The sequence below is a fragment of the Triturus cristatus genome, chromosome 5_1 (genome assembly GCF_964204655.1).
Source record: "Triturus cristatus chromosome 5_1, aTriCri1.1, whole genome shotgun sequence".
Taxonomy (NCBI): domain Eukaryota; kingdom Metazoa; phylum Chordata; class Amphibia; order Caudata; family Salamandridae; genus Triturus; species Triturus cristatus.
The window spans coordinates 146,854,755-146,874,685 of record NC_140587.1 but is presented as its reverse complement, the minus strand read 5'-3'; the positions used below and the strand labels follow the sequence as shown (position 1 = coordinate 146,874,685).

General features: G+C 47.8%; 1 protein-coding gene across 2 annotated transcripts in view; it reads right to left on the bottom strand.

Annotated features, from left to right (window-relative positions):
* Positions 1-6,790: 6,790 nt before the first annotated feature.
* Positions 6,791-19,931, bottom strand: part of LRRC24 (leucine rich repeat containing 24) — a 165,563-nt gene continuing 152,422 nt past the window's right edge. The window contains exons 3-5 of one of the 2 annotated variants that reach the window (XM_085604665.1): positions 17,080-17,358; positions 15,696-15,864; positions 6,791-10,778 (exon numbers count right to left, since the gene is read on the bottom strand). In XM_085604665.1, coding sequence (XP_085460791.1) covers positions 9,766-10,778; positions 15,696-15,864; positions 17,080-17,358 — 1,461 coding nt within the window. In that variant the 3' untranslated portion in view covers positions 6,791-9,765. The remainder of the gene's footprint in view (positions 10,779-15,695; positions 15,865-17,079; positions 17,359-19,931) is intronic. The other variant, XM_085604666.1, reaches the window with a different exon arrangement.

The window sequence follows — 19,931 nt, the reverse complement described above, 5'->3', positions numbered from 1 at the left end:
TATGGCCTACGCTTCACGCCTACAGGCAGGGCCCCCATCTCCTTCACTGCCTCGCACAATTTCCTCAAGCAACCCACCTGCACAGCTGCTGAACCAGACAGATGTTGGTCTCCGATGATGGTCTCCTGCTGGCCCAGATCTGTTGTTCCATTCCCATGGGCAGGGGCATTGACTTTGCAGCACTAAAGACACATCGCCCTCTATACTTGCCTGGACTAGTGCCCACTCCTCCTTCCCTACATGGACTTCACTGTCCTGCACAGATTGGGGGCACCCAGCTGCAAAACAGCTCCTACTTTGCCTTTGAACTTGCCGACCTGTGATGCACGGTACCTAGCAGCTACTCCTAGCCTGGGCTAACCGTTTTACGTTCCCTGTCAGGACCGCCACCTCAGCTTTAGGAGGCTGGCGGTCTCCTCCACTCATCTCTTTATTCCCCAGGGCCGCACCTGAATACTTGCGGACACCCTGCTGGCCCACCCTCCTGATGGGCATCGTAAGCGTGCCTACAGAAGATCACAAACTTGAGGCCCTGTGTTAACCTTTCATCTGCTAGGCATTACCGGAATCCTTTCCACCTCTGAAGGACCTTCTCCCACTGGAGGTACACACTGGGACTCTCGTCCCAGGGAGAGGGACATCTGGCGGACCCAAAGTTGGGCAGTCTCATCCACCTTGGGTGGGACTCCAGCTTTCTTGACTTCAGTATACCACGGGACCTGCCTGCATGGCCTTTATACTTGAATACTGTCTCACACTTGCCTGCCATTGTCTGGCGTTGTCCTCGTCATTTGAGTCACCCTTGGACTCCATCTTACAAGAAGTAACTTCCATGGGTACCTACCTCACATCAATGGACATGAAGATCACAGATATCACTATGTGTGGAGCATTAAAAACGATACATGGCTGTTTCACTCGATAGTGGCTACTCTTGATCAATATATCTCAACGAATGAGGAGAAAGGTGCAGTTCTGGAGGCCTCCCAACCAGATATTTACTTATCCAGCAGAAACTGATTGACCTTGAAGACCACTTCCACTGTGATAATGTCAGACTTTATAGTAGTCCAGAGAAGATGGAAGGATCCGACACTCATGCTTTCTTGCTGGAGTTTATTCCCAGAGTGACAGAACTTGCCTTCACACCGCCTCTCGAAATCGAACAAGCGCACAGGATTCAGGCCCTCCAGCAGCTGGAGGAACCGAGCCTTGTTCTACTATCACATATTTTCTGTGCCATGCCCATACCAGACAGATCCATTTAGAAGCACACAAACATGGTCCATATGGCATCGAAGCTGGAAGGCTTCATATTGTGGCAGATTTCTCAGCCGCAATCAGTGACAAGTATCAGGTTTTCCTAGCCCTCCATCCTCAACGCAAGAAATGGAACATCAAGTATGGACTCCTGGAGGCAGCAATAATGTGGATCACCATGGCTAGATGCTCCAAGGACTTTTACAACCCCACAGACTAGCCAGTTATCTGGACTTCCGGAGTGACTCCACCATGGATACGTCTTTCCCACCAGCTAAGTCGTCTGATGGCCACAATGCAGCAGGAAATTACTCTTCTCTGAGCCTGCGTCAACACGATTGACCCCAATGGTAGCTACAAGCGAGGGAGAGGATGTTAAAGACGGTAGAGGAACGGGCCCACTCTGATGAATGAGACAAATCCAGGTCACCTCCCAAACCTCCCACACCTCACAGCGAGATTCCGACCTGTCCTCCATGAACTGCGCAAGAGACTCTGCTCACCTACATCCTCAGCCTCAGGGCCAGATGAGTATATTGTCCCTAAATGCAGACTTTGACTAAAAAGAACCAGAAATCAAAGCAGTGATTGCGCAGGTGTGCACCAGACTACCTGTTCCTCATTTCTTAGTTCTTGTTTCTTTTCTCCCGCTACCCCGCTATCTTGTCTTACATTATCCTATCTTATCTTTTACTCTCCTTTTCTCACCCTCGCTACACTCCTTCCCCTCTTTCATTTCCTACCCCCTGTGCCTGCTCAGACATCCTTCTGTCTCCTTCCCCTCATGATCCATGGTTATAGCTGAATTGCTTGTCGGCTGCAACGCTTATCCTGTGCTGGTCTCTCAGGTTTTGTCACCCCCTCACTATCCAAGCTATGGTGTCCTCATAATCCCCCATGATCTTCGCTATTAGTGCCCCCCCCACCTCCCGTTTCACCCTGGCTCTAGCCCCGTACCCATCACTACTCCCCTTCTTCCCCACCCTCTAGTCCTTCAACCCAGACTCTGGCCATGGCATCCAAGGACTCGTCTTCTATTGGCTGCTTCCATCCCCCCCCCCATTTAGACCTTCACGCACACCTCGACTCCCTTCTTCTGGCCTCATATCACCCCCCTCTTCTTTAGTAACCCTCCCATCCCTGACCGAATTCCCTCCTCCCACTGGGCTCCAGGCTCCCGTGCTTCCCTGGCCTCCTGCATTAAACCTCTTTTCAGCTCTTTACACCACCGTCTCCCAACAAGACGGTGTCCATTTGACCGTACTCCGTCCGCTTTGATATCTCAGGGTGGCACTCTCTTCTCGTCCCCTTCATTGCCATGATGTCTCACCTCCTTACTATTATTTCTCTCAACGTGAATGAGATGACCAACTACGTAAAAGATACTATGCTATCTTACTTCCCGAAAAGCTGACATTGTCCTCCTTCAAGAAACTCACCTCTGCCTCAAAGTGGCAGAAAAACTTAGATGCAATTTGGTGGGAATGGAGGTCTATAGCTGTGCTTCGGCCCACGACCCTGCTCATTCTGGACCCCACACTTCCTCACCACCCTCTAGGAGTGGAGTTGCTATCCTTAACCATAAGACCCTCCCCTGTTCTGTTTTTCATATGTGGAGAGACGACGACAGGCGCTATGCCCTACGAAGTTTAGGCTCTATTCTTCTTAAAGTGGAATCCGGATATGCCCGACTGACCCAAAATCTTTTCCTACCTCCATAGACCCCTGAACAAGTTTAATAAATCCAATGTGGTGCTTTGTGGGGACTGGAAATGTTGCCCCAGATGCTGTATTGGATCACACAGGCCCCACTGAAACAGAACAATGCAGACCAGGCCCTGTTGAGGGTCCTTGAATGACCACGGCTCATTGAGGTTTCGCTGTTTCTCCAACCACCAGACAAAGACTACTTTCTCCGCTCAACTACTTCCTTGTGTCTCATCCAATCTACCCACTGACCCAAGATCATTCTATCCTGGAGGGCTCCCTTTCGGACCATGCCCCAGTCAGACTAGACCTGAACTTACGAGTTCCTACCCGCAAACCTTGGCAGTTCAACACATCATGCTACAAACTGCCACAGGAAAAGAATCTACTTCAATCCCGCATGATCACATACCTGGCGGACAACATGGGTTCTGTGGCGTTCGCACAAACTCTCTGGGCTGCAGCCAAGGCCACCTTATGCAGGCAACTGATGAGGGATTCTGCATTAGCTAACAAACAGCATATGCAGTGGCAGTTTCTACTAGAACAAGAAGTCAAGTGCGGCACCTGAGCTTACATGGTGGCCCCATCTGCAGCCACCAGACGTGCCCTGGAGAAGGTCAAAGTGGAACTCAATTCTTTACACGTCTCAGGCAGAATACGCTCTTTATAAAGTTAAAGCCAGTCATTACGAACAATGGGAGAAAGCAGGTAGACTTTGGCAGCACAGCTCTGACAGAGAGAAGCGGCAACAGATATCCCTGCTATCAGGGACAACTCAGCCGCTTGGTCCAGGATCTACAAGGCATTGCGGACATGTTTCGGGCCTACTATGCCATGTTGTGCAAGTCTGACCTTGGGGACTATGATGACCAAATCGACGCCTCCCTCTCCACGACTGCCCTCCCTACTCTTAATGACGAAGGCAGAGCCCTCTTAGACAGAGAAATCACTAAGGCCTCCCCTATAATAGAGCCCCTGGAGAGGCCGTGTTCCCAGGAGAATTCTACCAATTGTTGAAGACTGCTGCAGTGGAACACCTTCACACTGCCTTCTAGGCAGTGACGGCCACAGGCTCTGATATCGACATGTCCAACAAAGCGGTGTTCACGGTCCTGCTGAAGCCTGTTAAAGACCCCTTCCTTTGTAGAAGTTACTGCCCTATCTTCCTCCTGGATACAGATACACAAAGATGATGTGTCTGAGCCCATACCTTTTTCCAGCATCGGATTGGGAAGGCGGGCAGTCGGGCATTGGCCAATGGGCCAGTGGCTAAGCGTCACCAGTGGGCCGGTTTTTGTCAACCGGCCCACAGAGCCTTATTGTCTTCCCCCTCATACCACTGTAAGGAAGGAGGGGGCAGCATCATGAGCAAGGAGGCTCTGAGGGGGTTGCCCTCAGCAGAGTTGCTAGGCCAATATTGTTCTGAATGCTGCAGACTTTATCTTGGCCTCCTGTGGGGCCGGTGCAAACGCCCACAAGCAATGTCCCACTCCCCTGCTGTGGGCCATGATCACCTCGGCTCCCCTGGAGCAGCAGCTTTGTGCTTTTCTTCACCCTGCCCCTGCCAGGCCATCACCCTGAGGCTACAGTTGGCTGGGCTGGGGTAAGTGAATGGTCTTGCTGAGGGCCTGTCATTGGCATCGTGGCTACAGTGTCTTTCAGGCCATGGTGGTGGTGGGGTGGGAGCGTGGCTGGAGGAGGAGGTATATGTTTGCATAAACCTCGCTGTGAAGCACCTTTCCCAGAGCGGAAAATTTAGATAATGTAATGTTAGGGTCAGAGTTGCTGAATGTGAAACTATTGAAATCGGTTTGAATCCGAGCCTCACCTCAACATCATTTGATTCTGGGCAAATTACATAATTGAGCAAGGCCTAAAATTAAAATAAATTTGACCTTCTGTACTGTAACTGGTGCTCATATGATAGCATAAACTCGGCCAAAGGGTGCAATGTAAAACTACAATAAAAAAACATAACTCTGTTTGCTCATTTTTTAAGAGTCTGCAAAGGCTGGAACTTAATAATTAGAGGATTGTTTATTCAATAATAAAAAAAGTCTGTATTCCTTTTTAACATGGCTTTTCTTTCTTTGTTTAGTTTTAACTACCAGTCACAGATCATTAAAGAAGCTTTACACCACATTTTAAACTGCTTTCACCTTACGTTTATTGTTCAAACTTTAAAGTACATATCGATCAGGGGTGAAAATACCAGCTTTAAGTGTTTTTCTTCATTTTCGTACTGGCAAGGGCATTAAAATACTGGCAATGCTGGTTAAAAAAAATGGCCAGGTGGCAAACATAGCCATATCAGGAGTTGTGGCCTTTGGGCCACTTTATTTCACTTCGCCCGCCCCGCCAAAATGTAGTGCTTCTAGTTTTCACCAATGTTTCTGGCTCTATGAGCTTTAAAATACATAATTTATCAAACATTTCTCTAAAAATGAGCCAGCTGAAACTAGCCAAATGCGGTTTCGTGAATGGGCGTGATCCAGGAATGTGGGCTACTTTTTGGGAGCGCCCAGGCTGAATTGTGGTCCCAATCTGACCATGCCTTATTCCCCCTATCCCCTTCGGATTTAGTTGTGCCATTCATATCCCCATTACTACCACCCCATCCACTATATGGAGTGCAACAGATGGGGATGCTGAATGGCCCCACCCACCCTCACCTTAAGCCTGGACTCCATTCTTCCATCTTGCAGTTCGTCCCACCTACCTGCCTCTCCCTCTTTCCACTCCCCGTATCCTTCCACTCCCTGACCCCACCCCTACTCCAGTGTGGAGTACTCCATAATTGGATATAGAGCTTTAAGTAGGGTATCTTGTCCAAAGTTTGCTTCTTATAGGTCTACCTCCTTCATACGTATTGTACTCATTCCTGCCGGCATGTGGGTTGGTGTGACGACTCCTGTTGTCAGAAGCGCTGGTGCAGATTGTTGTTGTTGAAATGAGACCCACATACGGTGATATTGTACCCAAACATTGTACGGCTGTAGCGTTGATCTTTGTTTACCAATCACATTTTTTTTAACTCCATATAGATTTCTTTTTTTTTTTAGAATATGGTGACCCACAATGGTCTAAACCTGACTCTGGATTCATAACCTGCTGGTTGCCTGTGGGTCGGTTGTTCCATTTTGTGAACTCTGAGCACAGGGGCAGGACAGTACGTCTTGTGAGCACACTGGGCGTGAGCAGATGTGTACAACTGTTGCCAATATCGGTTTGAAAGTCTGTATTTTCTAATGAAAAAGACACCCCATTTCAGTGTCTATATACGTAATCTGCCCTTTTTTTCCAGATCGAAAGGTATATGGGATGATAGCAGCTCCCCGCTGTCCAAGGGCTTTAAATCTGATTCATAGTTCATAAAACGAAAGGGTTCTAGTTTTACCACAGATTCTACAACTGAGGAGGGTGCCAGGTGCAGCGGTTGCGCATTGACCATCTGAGCAGTTTGTTACCAATGGTAGTAGACAAACATAGGACATAATCAACAGGAACCTTCCTGGGACTGAGCCGAAAGATCTGGATTCTCTTAGAAGCATGTATGTGTGTCTTGCCTGTAGAGTTCAGGGAAAGACAAGCCTGGTGAAATCATCAGGGAATGAAAAGGATTTGTCCAGGATTACATGGTTTGATGTAGTTAATGATTTCAGGAATAGAACTCTGGAGGACGGCCACCACAGTCAAGCACTTGGCCACTCAACAACACCTTCTCAACAATGACAAATTACTCTGCTTTTCCTGCTGGTACCCATGTACCACGTGCATTCACGACCTGTGAAATCCTCAGAAAATAAACACTGACAAAAGATTATATTAACAAAGAAATCTGTTTATTAAAAAACAAAGAAACAGATTTTCTGTGAGAGCAGACATACTGGTTAAATTCACAAAAGGGTCGGCCCTGTGCAAGTACATTTGTGACTTAAGGAGAAAGACGCAAGTTAATACACACAAACTTCAGACCTCACTCAGCTTCTCTGCCAATCGCCGCCTCTTGGTCACTAATCTGTGTCAGGGGCCCTTTTAATTCTATTAGAGGCAGCAAAACACAGGACACTTGAGAACAGCTCTCCAGTAGAGTACAATTGAGTAGAAACCATTGGCGTTGAAAAGGGTGAACGGAAACAATTTCCTGTGGCAGCCATTTTGGATCAGGTTTTAGGTAAACACAAACAAGTTCGATTCTTAACCCAAACCTTTGACTTTAACACAGACTCAATGCGTTCTCGTTACCGCTGCAATATAGGCTGCAGGATTTGAAATCAGAGTAACCAGGCAAGTCAGTTTTGTTCTGAAGTAATCCTCATTCGGTGAGGCATTTTAGACAACCATGTGATCAAATGCATCGTCTTAGGTGTACTAAGACTAGAAAACCTAACGCTGTGCGGTAATGCGGTCTTATATCTCCATATGTTCTCTAGAAAAGGGACAAGTGCACTGGTCACAAACAACAAACAAGTGCATAGACAGTCAGACGTCATTGAAGGGTCAAAGGTGGTTTCAACCAGTTGCAGAGAGGGGGAGCGGGGTCTACGCTCTAGGTGGTCATGGAACAGTTCAGTGAAAGGATGGGGGAGGGGTATCACAGTTCTCGGCAGGTACATCCCTTTGATTATACTAATCACGTTCATTTGCATAGTGCTTTTTACAATATCTATTTACTATAAACACAAAACATTATTTCCTTGAGCGATGACAGCTCTAATCCAATCATTTACGTTACAGGAACACAAATATGTTCACCTCATGTGGGTGCAGAGCAGGGGTTTCCAACTTGGGTCCAGGAGGACTGGGCCTAGGCCAGAGTTTTAAGATGTAAACAAACTTACAACGAATCCAAATAGAAGCGAGTTACAGTCTGGTTGTTCTACACATCTGGTCCTCCTGGAGTTATGCTGGACACCCGGCCTCAGAGGCAGTCAAGTAAGAGCATGTGTTTAGCCCCTCCCTGTTGGTACACATAGGACTAGGACTCTCGGATGAACAAATCCCATGCTAACCAGGGGGAGTCCGGGTCCATCCCCTCAGCTCATAGGCAGGATTGGCGTGGCTCACCCCCAGAACATTGTATTATTAATGTAATGTTACATCCTCAGATGATTTTTAGTTGGCAGGAAAACAGTAAATCAAACAAAACACATTTTACGATTACAATGCCTGCATCATGCAACAGACAGGCCCACCTTTCAATCGGATGTTGCAAACCCAGCGTACACTGCTTCAGGCAGAGAGCTTTCTTTTTATTGGAGGAGGTCTTTGATGGCCTGTGTATTTCACAGGTTTTGGGGTTTACTTTGCAGTTTTACTGCGGAGTTTTAGGGGATCAACGAACATAAAAGAGTTTTTGCATTGAACAGTCACAATTTCTGGTTAATAAATATATGACGCTTCTCCGGAAACCTCCCTGGTTTGCTTTAAACCCCTTCTGCTCTCCCACTGTGTACCCAAGACTTCGAAGCCGTGGCCTGCATTGCAGCAGACGTCCACCGGAAGTAGGTTTTGTGCTACACTCATTCTGGGGGATCTTGAAAGGAGCTACAAGCTCCTCCATACTGCTTTCTTGCTGCTCATTCACACTTCTACTCTCTCTCTCTCTCTCTCTCTCTCTCTCTCTCTCTCTCTCTCTCCTCTTCCTCCCTAACTTGCCCCCACACCAAGTTACTTGATGCCACTTCTGCACTAGGTCTGGTCTTCCTTCTTGCCTCACTTCCTGCGTGCAAGCACCTACCCACCCCTTTACCAGCCCTACCCCCCCCTTCTTGGGCAGATGTTACCAGTGCCCTCCTCTCGTTCCCTTCCAAGGGCACCTCGTCTTCCTCTGTTCCCCGTCTCTTCTCTCCAGGGCGGCTCCTTCCCTCCATGCCCAGACCTCACTCCATTTGCAGCCCTCTGCCTCTACAAGATCAGACCCTCTCACGCCACACTGAACAGGTCTTGATCACTGTCCCTACTTTTTTACTCCTGTCATGTAGTAATTCTGGAGTATCAACACAGGTTTCTGAGATTTCACAGCTGAGATACTGGACTCTGCATGTTGGCACCATGCCAAGAAAACATACCCATCGATAAAGAAGGCACCCAATTCTACCCTGCATGTTACCCTGCCACACTGACATCTTCCCTAAGTATCCAACTTTTTTATTGTCCATCTCTTTCACCCTGTCTTATACATTTAATTGTTACATACACACTGCTTGACTTGCCCACTCAGTTTCTCCTTTCTCCATGCTGCTTTTCCTAGGTCACCTCTCCTGGTTGCTCCAAACACCGCAGCCTGCCCATCAGCACCTTCTCAACGTGTGGGCCATAATACAATAGGACTCGCTTTTCCATTCATGCTTGGTAGCCATTTTTGATCCACTTTTCCCATCAGAGTTCGTTTACCAGCATTGGGCAGTAGGTGCACTGGTTGTCAAAAAGATCCCTAGAAATATACCAGTGAGACAGGAAGTTAACGTGGGCAAGAGTGAGCAAAAGCAATGGAGAATGTTCACCATTAACAGATATCCTCTCGACCCAACCCACCCAAACTCCAGTTACAACCCACGATTGTGCAGGGGTATGTATTTCAGTCAACATGTCTTAGTGGCCACTTCATCTGAACTGCATGCCAGTTTGTATGTGCAAGCAGTTAGATGGCCTCCACATTTCAAAACAAGTTTACAAATCTTGCAAGCATTAGATCCACTGTCGGAGTGGGTTGAACTTTAAAGCTCTTTCCATCCTTCTCCCATCTTCCTTCCCATGATTCCAGTCTTGGTTTAATGCCCCTGCCACGTTTCCTCAGCAATGGATCTCATAAGCCAACTGGTGCTGGAAGAGAAGTCCCTGGTTTACGAAGAGATCATTGTCCTCACGAGTTCCCTGCCCCGCTGCTGCTAATGTCTGTGTGCCCTGGTCCTGCAGCTGGTCGATCAGCTGGGGAAGTGCCGGGTAGATCCCCTGCACTTGGCAGTCTTTGTAGGTGGCAAAAAGCGGTTTGTTCCTATCAATCACAAACATCTCGTGGCCGCGTTCGTCCCTGTACTCTTCCAGTTGGGCGAACGTAGTGGGCCCATCGGAGTAGTCATTGACGTAGAGGATGTTCTCCTCCTTCTCGGTCTTTTTCCTCTTGTGGTGCTTGCTGTAGATCATAGCGATGAGGAGGAGAGCCGTCAGGGCCAGAAGCGAGATCCCGATGGCGATGGTGGTCTGCGTAGCCATACTTAAGGAACTGAACTCCATGCTCTCCATGTCGTACAAGGGCTCTTGGTTGATGTCGAGAGGCGGGTAGGAGCGGGACTGCTGGTTGGACAGATTGACCATGAGGTGAAAGAGAACCCTGGCTGTGCCACCGGGGTTAGAGGCCTCGCATTCATACTTGCCCGCATGGGACATGGTGATATTGTTGAGGAACAGCATCCCACTTCCTGTGTCCGAGTCATACTGCTCCCCCACGCTCCGCTCGCTCAGCTCGAAGGCGCTTCCACCATAAGGCCTCATGCTAACCTTGGGCGGGACTACTCTGGAATGAGCCACTTTCCTCCAAGTGACCAGCGGTTGTGGGTATCCAGAGGCGTGGCATGACACGCGCAGGTCCTCCCCTAGGCGCGCCGTCATCGCGAGAGGCTCTACCTGCACCACCGGTGGGATGCAGATAAGGCTGTTGCCGGAGACGTCCACGAGGCTCTGATGGGAGAGGCGGGGCGGCTCGGAGCAGATGAGCTTCCGGTCCAAGGAGCTAAGGAGTCGCTGGCCCTCCTCCTTTATCCAGGCTCGGAGCCAATGCAGAGCACAGTCGCACCGCCAGGGATTATCTGTGAAGAAAAAACAATGTTAGAGGAATCTGAGAAAGAATTAGGATGCAGAGTTAAGAATTCTTTGGTAAAACACCAAAAAGCTGATACGTGTATATTTCCTTAAAATGAATCAAAGCAAAAATAACATTCGAAGAAAAAAAATCTGTTGAAAATTTGAAAATAAGAATGTTTATGGTTAAAGCTCAAACGGCCTGCTGAGTAGGCTACAAACTTTTGAGAACCAACCATTTGAAGTACAGTTTCAGAATCTACGTTTAGGAGAGGATTGGACAGATTAGAAACAATTACCAACAATTAAGATATTCTTATTGCTCATATCGGTCTTGAACAATATAAGTAGGTGGTGGAGGAATCAAATTCCTTAGAGAGGGCAAGAAACCCTGAAGGGTGACAGATTATTTAAAAAAGGAGGTAGAAAGAGGAAGAAATGAGGGAGAAAAGTAATTTTTTTTTTAAAAGTAAAGAAACATGAGTAAACAGAGGCCTAGACAACATGCCCCAAAGCAAACCCCGAAGATAGAAACAAACAAGAAAGAAAGAAGAAGAGCGAAAACGAGAAAGAAAATTAAAAGGAGAAGTGAACAAGAGCTATAAAGAACAAAACCTTGAAGTGGCAGCGAGAATGAGAAGAATCTCAAACACAGACAACTAATTCATAAATTAAGAGAAAATCTGTATGTTCCGCAGAGAAGAATCGGAGATGATAGAAAAGGCAAATAGAGGGACAGAGGTGAATTTCAGGAAGGTCAGTGGAAAGAGATAAGGAGAATTAGACAAAGAAAGTAAGAAAGAGAAAACAAGAGAAAGACAATGAGAGAATAGAGAAATCGGAATGGGGGTAGAAGTGAAAGAGTGAGAGAAAAACAAGAGGGCTAGGAGGAAATATGAGATAGAAAAGAGAAGAAAGAAGAGAGCGCATGAGAGTACATGAGAGGAAAAAATGAGAGGGAATTAAAGGAGAGGAGAGGGACCAAAGTGTGCACGCTGTGAAGCAAGAGAAGGAAAGGGAGCAAACAAGAAAGATGACAAGCAAGCAAGAGAATCAATGATATTGATCAAACTGAAGTGTAAAGTGGATGACAGCTAGATCATCCTTAAGAGACACAGAGAAGAAGGTGAGGGAAAGTGGAAACCAAACAAAGATCAATCCCAGAAGAGAGAATATCCTAGATACAGATGTTGAGGTTTTTGTGCATTCAACATTAATTGTGCATTACTAACAATCTGCAGCGTAGTAATCTACACTCAAATTCAAGTGTGCACTTATATGAGCCCACCGATACCGACACAGCAGCCAACAATTTCAGACAATGGATCAACGACTGCGCCAACACCCTCGCCCCGATAAGGAAACCCTCCAACAGGCGCGCCGACACGAGAGCCATCTGGTTCAACACCGACCTCCAAAACTCCAAGCACACCTGCAGAAGACTCGAGAAACATTGGCGCAATGACCAGACACCACACAACCATGCAGCCCTCATAAATGCCAGACGAAAAACACCACCAACTCATCCGATCCACCAAAAGAACCTCCTTCAAAGAACGCATCGACAACAACGCACACAATAGCAAAGAGCTCTTCAACATCATGAAAGAACTCGCCACCCCCAGCTCCTGCTCCAATGATATACCGCCATCACAAGAACTCTGCGACTCCCTGGCTACCTTCTTCCACCGCAAGATCGCAGACATCCACAACAGCTTCGACACCCAGACACCGACGACAGACGCCATCCCCCCGAATCTGCACCCACCAAGCACATCAACACTTTACTCTCCTGGCACAGCATCAACGATGAAGACACCATCAAAATCATTAACACCATCCACTCCGGCTCACCCACCGACCCCTGCCCCACCACATCTTCCACAAAGCAAGCTCCATCATCGCACCCCAACTCAGGAAGATCATCAACAGCTCCTTCGAGACCGCCACCTTCCTAAGCTGGAAACATGCCGAGATTAATGCCCTTCCCAAAAAACCCAAGGCGGACCCAAAGGACCTCAAGAACTTCCGACCCATCTCCCTGCTCCCGTTCCCGGCGAAAGTCATTGAGAAGACCGCCAACAGACAACTGACCCACTTCCAGGAGGAGAACAACGTCCTGGACTCCTCCCAATCCGGCTTCCACAGCAATCACAGCACTGAAACCGCCCCCATCGCTGCCACTGACGACATCAGAACCATACTGGACAACGGCAAAACTGCGGCCCTCATCCTCGTGGACCTCGGACACCTTCGACACCGTCTGCCACAAAATCCTGTGCACACGCTTGCATGACGCAGGGATCCGAGACAAAGCCCTGGACTGGATCACCTCCTTCCTCACTGGCAGAACACAAAGAGTCCGCCTCCCCCCCCCCCCCCCCTTCAGATCCGAAGCCTCCACAATCACCTGCCATCGCAGAGTGGATGAAGACGAGCCGGCTGAAACTGAACTCGGACAAGACGGAGGTCCTCATCCTGGGCTCCACCCCCTCTGCATGGGATGACTCCTGGTGGCCGGCCACGCTGGGTACCGCCCCAACACCCACCAACCACGCACACAACCTGGGAGTCATCCTGGACTCAACGCTCTCCATGACCCAGCAAGTGAATGCCGTCTCCTCCTCCTGCTTCAATACCCTCCGCATGCTCCGCAAGATCTACAGATGGATCCCCACCGAAACCAGAAGAATGGTCACCCAAGCACTTGTCAGCAGAAGGCTGGACTACGGCAACGCCCTCTATGCAGGAACCACGGCCATACTCCAGAAGAGACTCCAACGCATACAAAATGCCTCCGCACGCCTGATCCTTGGACTCCTTCGCCACAGCCACATCACCACCCACCTGAGAAACCTGCACTGGCTCCCGGTCAACAAGAGGATCACTTTCAAGCTCCTCACCCGCGCTCACAAAGCGCTCCACAACACCGGACCAGCATACCTTAAAACGACTCGCCTTCTACACCCCAAACCGCCAGCTTCGCTGCGCTGACCTCGCCACCGTCCCACGCATCCTCCGAACCACCACCAGCGGAAGATCATTCTCCCACCTAGCCTCCAAAACATGGAATACCCTCCCCATCCACCTGCGTCAGACCGAGGACCTCCTGACCTTCAGAAGATGTCTCAAGACCTGGCTGTTCGACCTGTACCTGCTTCCCCCCCCCCCCCCCCCCTCCCTCAGCGCCTTGAGACCCTCACGGGTGAGTAGCGCACTTTACAAATATCTGATTGATTGATTAAAGTAAACTCATCATGTTTAAAATGGATATCTTATCCTGCTCATTCACGGTTTATTATGATCTCTGCTGCACATAGTCAACCAAGCCATGTTTATTTCCGACTGACGTTCTCAAAGAAGACTCTAGCATGGGCTCAGTAATGTTACACTTCTCAAGGTTTCTTCTCCCTGTTCGCAGCATTGCACTCACAACGGTTCACTGTTTTGTAACTAGTTTGTTCTGACATCTCTGAATGGCATTGGCATAGAGGGAGCTAACTCGATATTCACGCACTGGGATACTGCTTTGGTGGTAAGGCTGTATGACACACTTTAATTCAATGTTCTGATTTGTTGAGAATGTTTGTTCGAATCATGAAGAATTTACTGCTTCTATTATGTTCTATGAGAGGATTTCCAATATCAGCCCTCAAATTTGGGGGCGAGCCAGATGACTTTCTGATGCTATTGGGGAATGCGGTCTGATTTCTTGCCGATTTTGCTGCTCATTTAGGGCTGCTAATATTTTTGATGTTGCCTGCTATTCTGCATTATCCTATTACTGAGAGCCTTCATGGCAAAGATGTTATGCATCTACATTATACAATTTCTGTTTTGTACCTTTATAAATTTCATAATAAATCTTTACAAATTTGCTAATTACACCCTAGAAGTCACTTATTGAGTCTACCCTTAATTATTAGACTGTATTTTGGTTTTCTGATTTGCACCTTTACATGGCACACATTGCCTCATGAACTTGAGGTTTAACACTGTCCCTGATTAACCCACCAATAGAAGTCTTAAGGTATTTGTTTGGGTGTAGAAATATAGAGGCACCCTGCACCCATAAAAATAACTAATGATCAAATAGATCTTGAACAATCAGACCAGACAAGAACAGATAAGAGAAACTGTAATCAAATCTAGATAAACATAGCAGGAGAGGGAAAAGAGAAACCCAGAGAAAAGGGACGGAGATCAAAACCAGAAGAAAAGTAAGACAGAGATCGCACCCAGAAAAGAGGGAGGCAGAACGATTTCAGAAAGAGAGAGAGTGAAGAAAGAAACTGAGAAACAGTAACAGAAGGTGAGAGAAAGGAGTTATAAACCCAGGAGAAGCAATAGAAGCAACTCAGAAAAGAAATCAAACCCAGTGAAAAGAGAAAGATCAAATCCAAGAGAGTGAGGGCAGATGAGAAATCAAACCCAGAAGAATCCAAACCCAAAAGCGAAAATACACTCAAGAGGAAGTGTGATAAGACCAGGATAAAAGAAAACTGAGCGAGTGAAGATAAAGAGAGAAAGTAAAGCAGAACATGGCTATTTAAAAAAGGGTACAGAGAGGAAAATTTACATAAGAGGGAGAGAGACAAAAGCAAACCAAATTTGGAGGAGGTGGTCAGAGGTGACAACAGAACAACACACAAAGAGAATCCCAAGCGAGAAGAGAGAGAAAGAGATAGAGAAAGAGAATTCAGAGGTGGGTGCCAATTCAGAAGCTAAACAGTAGGTCAAAGCTGAGACAGAAAAACAGTGACTGGAAATCTCCACAATGGCGATGAAACAATGTTCAGAGAATGTGGCACAACATTATACGCCCTCGAGACCGGTCAGGCGGGGGTCGCTGCAGTGGTCCCTGCTCTAATAACTAGATGAGGCCCCCCCGCTGCACCAGGAGAAGGCTGCTTCCTGCACGTTACCTGTCAGTCTTAGAACCTGGAGGCTGATCAGAGGCCGCAGGCCTGCCCGGCTGATGGTCTGCAGGTTGTTCTTGCTGAGGTCCAGCAGAGCGAGGGAAGATAGCCCTGCCAAGGCGTGCTCCTCCATGCTCTCGATGTTGTTCTCCTGTAGGTGCAGCTCCTGCAGCCTCTGAAAGCAGAGAGAGAGAGCGGGAGGTCAGTGTTCACCTGTCGGCGAGGCTGGGCTGAGGTCTACTGGGAGGATGTGGTCAGGATGGGTCAGGCTCCAAGGTGCTGGGAGAGAGCCGATGGATGTGCATGAGACTGGAGGAAGGTGCTGAACATTCGTGGAGGAGAGTTGGTGAACCGGGAGGATTCATGCATAAGGTGCGGAATCAATGCATGCAATGGAAGCATTAGTTCCATGAAAGTGAACCGATGGAAGCAGGACATTTGATGAAAAGGGAGGAGAGCCGATGGACAGAGTAGTATGTGGGTACTAGAAGGAGAACCAATTAACATGGGCTAGAGGGAAGAGCGGTCTGAATAGAAAACACCAAATGAAGCTCCGCAGCTCACACGGATACAGAGCCCTCACTGCAGGTCTGATGAGGAAGGGGAGACCAAGCCACGGAAATTGAGGGTAAGCGGACGTGAGCAGGAGCACAGTCTCACACACTGGAATAACGAGATGGAAAATGTGTCAAAGGGCCACAGTGATCAAGGGGGGCGCATTGATGGACACAGGAGGGTGTTGGGGTGTGTGGAGAAAAAAATATTTCCATCAAATATCTTTTTGAGGTTTAGAAAGATCCAGGATTACACCCCAAAACCAGAAAATCTATAAACCCCATTCCCAAATGAAGTCCTAAAAATATACACCCACCACTTACTCCTACCGGCTTCTAATGGGAAAACCTAAAAACACAAAGACTGTATTTTTAGAAAACTTTGTCACACTTTAATAATAAAATCTGAAAGTATTAATGAACAATGGCAGCGGGAATTTAAAGGAGATGGAGAATTGATAAGATTAAGAACAGATGAGATGGCGGCAGGAGATTGCGCTCAGCTGGGGAGGGGAACAGCGAGATGAAGAAGAATTGATGCGATTGAGAACTGATGAGATGGAGGTAGGAGATCAGAGTGAGATGGAGAGGAAACCCGACAAAGAAAGAAGAATTGAGGAGATTGATCTCCTAGCTCCATCTCATCAGTTCTCAATCTCTTCAATTCTTCTTCATCTGTCTATTCTATCGTAGTCTGAAGAAGAACTGACGAGATGGAGCTAGGAGATGAGACTGAGATGGTGAGGAGCACCAGCAGAGAAGAACCTGCAGATTTGAAGGAGAAGACCAGGCATAGAGGAGAGAACAGATCTGAGAGATGGTCTTGTAGGGGTTACCTGCAGGTCATAAAACGTGTAGTCCAGGAGCCGCGTGATGTGGTTGCTCGCCAGGTAGAGCACCCGGAGGTTCTCCAGGCCCTTGAACATGCTGTTGTTGAGGAGCGGGATGCAGTTGCCGTTGAGGGCCAGCTCCACCAGGTGCTGCTGGCTCTGGAAGGCCCCCGGCTCCAGGGCGGAGATGCTGTTATTCTGAATGTACAAGTACTGCAGCCTGGACAACTGGGAGAGCTGCTGCAGCTGGACCTGGTTGATGCTGTTGTCCTGCAGAAACACAGTCTGGAGAACCAAGAAGAAACACAAGTGCAAATGATTAGAGACGGTCAAGTATGCTGCAGCCATCCGCTGTAAAGAGCTCTACAAACTGCAGAAAAAACAAGCCCCATCAGCAGCCGCCATACATTGCAGATATTTATAAAGTGCTGAAACGGGCAATTGCCATGGAAAGAAATACAGAGGTCTTCTCTCAGTCCTGAATCACACCAATCACCAACAACGAGAAACTACCTTTATAACACGGGCTGAGTCATGTGTGCCGTTTCCCTGCAAATGGAACCACGCTTGCCTTAGCCACGCATATGTGTGGTTAAGGCTGTGCGTGGTCTAGATGCTGGAATGAGCGGGCACAGGAAGAAGAGGATCGGGAGAGGACGCGGTCTGGTAAGTGGGGCTGTGGCTGGGTTTTGGGGTAGTTTAAGGATTGAAGGTAGTTTTTAGGGCTTGGGGGAGTCAGGGTAGTTTTTGGGGCTCGGGTAGGGTTTAGGGCTCAAGGGGTTCGGGGTAGTGTTTAGGGCTCGGGGGGACTTGGGGGGAGGGGGGAGAGGGGGGGGGGTGTTTAGGGCTCGGGTCGTTTTTAGGGCTCAGGGGAGCAGGGGTGTGATCTTTACCACACATTCCATTATCAAGCATGCCTTGACAAAGAAATTGCATGGTAAAGGCATGCATGATAAAGGCATGCGTGGTAAAGGAATGTGTTATTCATTGTTAGGGCAGCGTTGTAGAGGTACGCGTGGATTACCCGTGCTTGCCTCTGTCATACAACTACCAACAACAGTCATTCTAGAATGTTTGTTTGAGGAGGTCTGCCTGGGTTTTGATCTGTTGTGACATCATTCACTGGATGGCTTCTTTCATCATCACATTTTCCCGGCTCTGCAGCGCTCACAATTTTGTGAGATTCTGCAAGTGGGGCACAGGCAGGAGGCCCCACTGTGCCATGCTGGGAGAATGGGTTCACGTCGGGATGCTGGACTCTTCTGGAGCTCCAGTCTGCTGTGTGATCACTAGACCACGTCCGACACTATTCGTGGTGACCTGAAGCTCGAGGTGCAACACTTTTATGATTCCTTGTTTTAAGGCTGCTTTGCACGCTTTGTGCTTAAACCTGGAAGCATAAATCATTGTATTTCCCCCTTGCTCCTCAACTGAGTGATGGTGGAATAAACGATGCACATTTTTCTTCCAGTTATTGATAACAATGGGGTGTTCTTATTTAATGCGTGGTGGTACATCTATCATCCAACTGGTTTGGAAAGAGTCGAGCTGCATTCGTAGCACAGGGTGTTACTGGGCGTAGGTGGGGGGGGGGCATTCATAAATTATTGGGACGGTGGCAGGGTAGCGGGGGACGGTGGGGATGCGGCGCGCAGTGGAGGCTTCAGCGCCCTCTTAAGGTCACCTTGAACCAGGGGCGGCTGGTGACATTTTAAAGTGGTAGGGCGTAAGATGATTGGTATACTTCACTGTTGCGAGCGAGCGCAGCGAGCGAGCCCGAACCCCTATAAGGAGGGTTCGGGGGGGTTCTCCCCCCGAGAAAATTTTGAAAAAAGAGAAGAAAAATGGTGCATTTTCAAGCAAATTTGAGAAAGCAGGAAGGTTAATAAAGCAATTGTGAAAGTGCAGGTATAACATTAATAAAGAGATGTCATATAACATAGGTAGCTGCTTATTCAGTGTACAACCACAGAGCTTCATAACAGACTTCGAGATACAATGCATTTCTGAGTACCTCACTCACAGATGTTTTTTATTTAACAAATAAACTGGTTGCAAAGTAGCAGCATTCAAAATTGTTTACTTTTTGTAAATGAAATCAGCACGTCTCTCTCTAAGAGCAGCAAACTTTTCAATAACTTTTGTGTTAAAGTCCGGGATTTTCTGAACTAGCTTGCTCTCTACAGAGAGCATTGCCAAAGCATTGAGTCTTTCCTCAAGCATGGTGTTTCTCAGGAATGTCTTAATCCTCTTTAAGGCTGAAAAACATCGTTCTGCCTCGACTGTTGTCATAGGAGTGGTTATGACAATTTTAAGTAAAGCCACTGTCTCTCCAAGTGACTTTTCCATATTAAGTTTATGAATTAAAGCCAGCAAAGACAAGGCACTGAAAGGTGATAAAAAAACACGTGAATTTGCGTTTCAAATGTCCGATCCTGCTGCAGCACACTTACAAAGCCCACACATGACAGTAACTCGATTCAAGGCCCCATTCTCCCGATTTTTTTTTTTTACAATCTCCCACTTTGCTCTTCTGAAATGGTGGCATGTACGTTTCAATCAAATGTCCGATCCTGCAGCAGGTTTTATGACAAACAGCAGAGTAAAAATCTTACAGTCAGCAGAAAAGGACAAAAAAGTTTCATAAACTCAGCAAAGCACAATACAGAATAAAACTCCACCACATCCAACACCACAGCCGAGCCACCCCCATCCATTGAGCACTGAAGCCTGCGCTGCTGATACTTACTTGGGCGCTTCACACTGGGCCTTGGCTAAAGTTATTTCTAGATTGGACCACAGAAATGATGCGACTCTGTCGCTTTTAACAGACTTGACACACTCTCAAACACTTAATG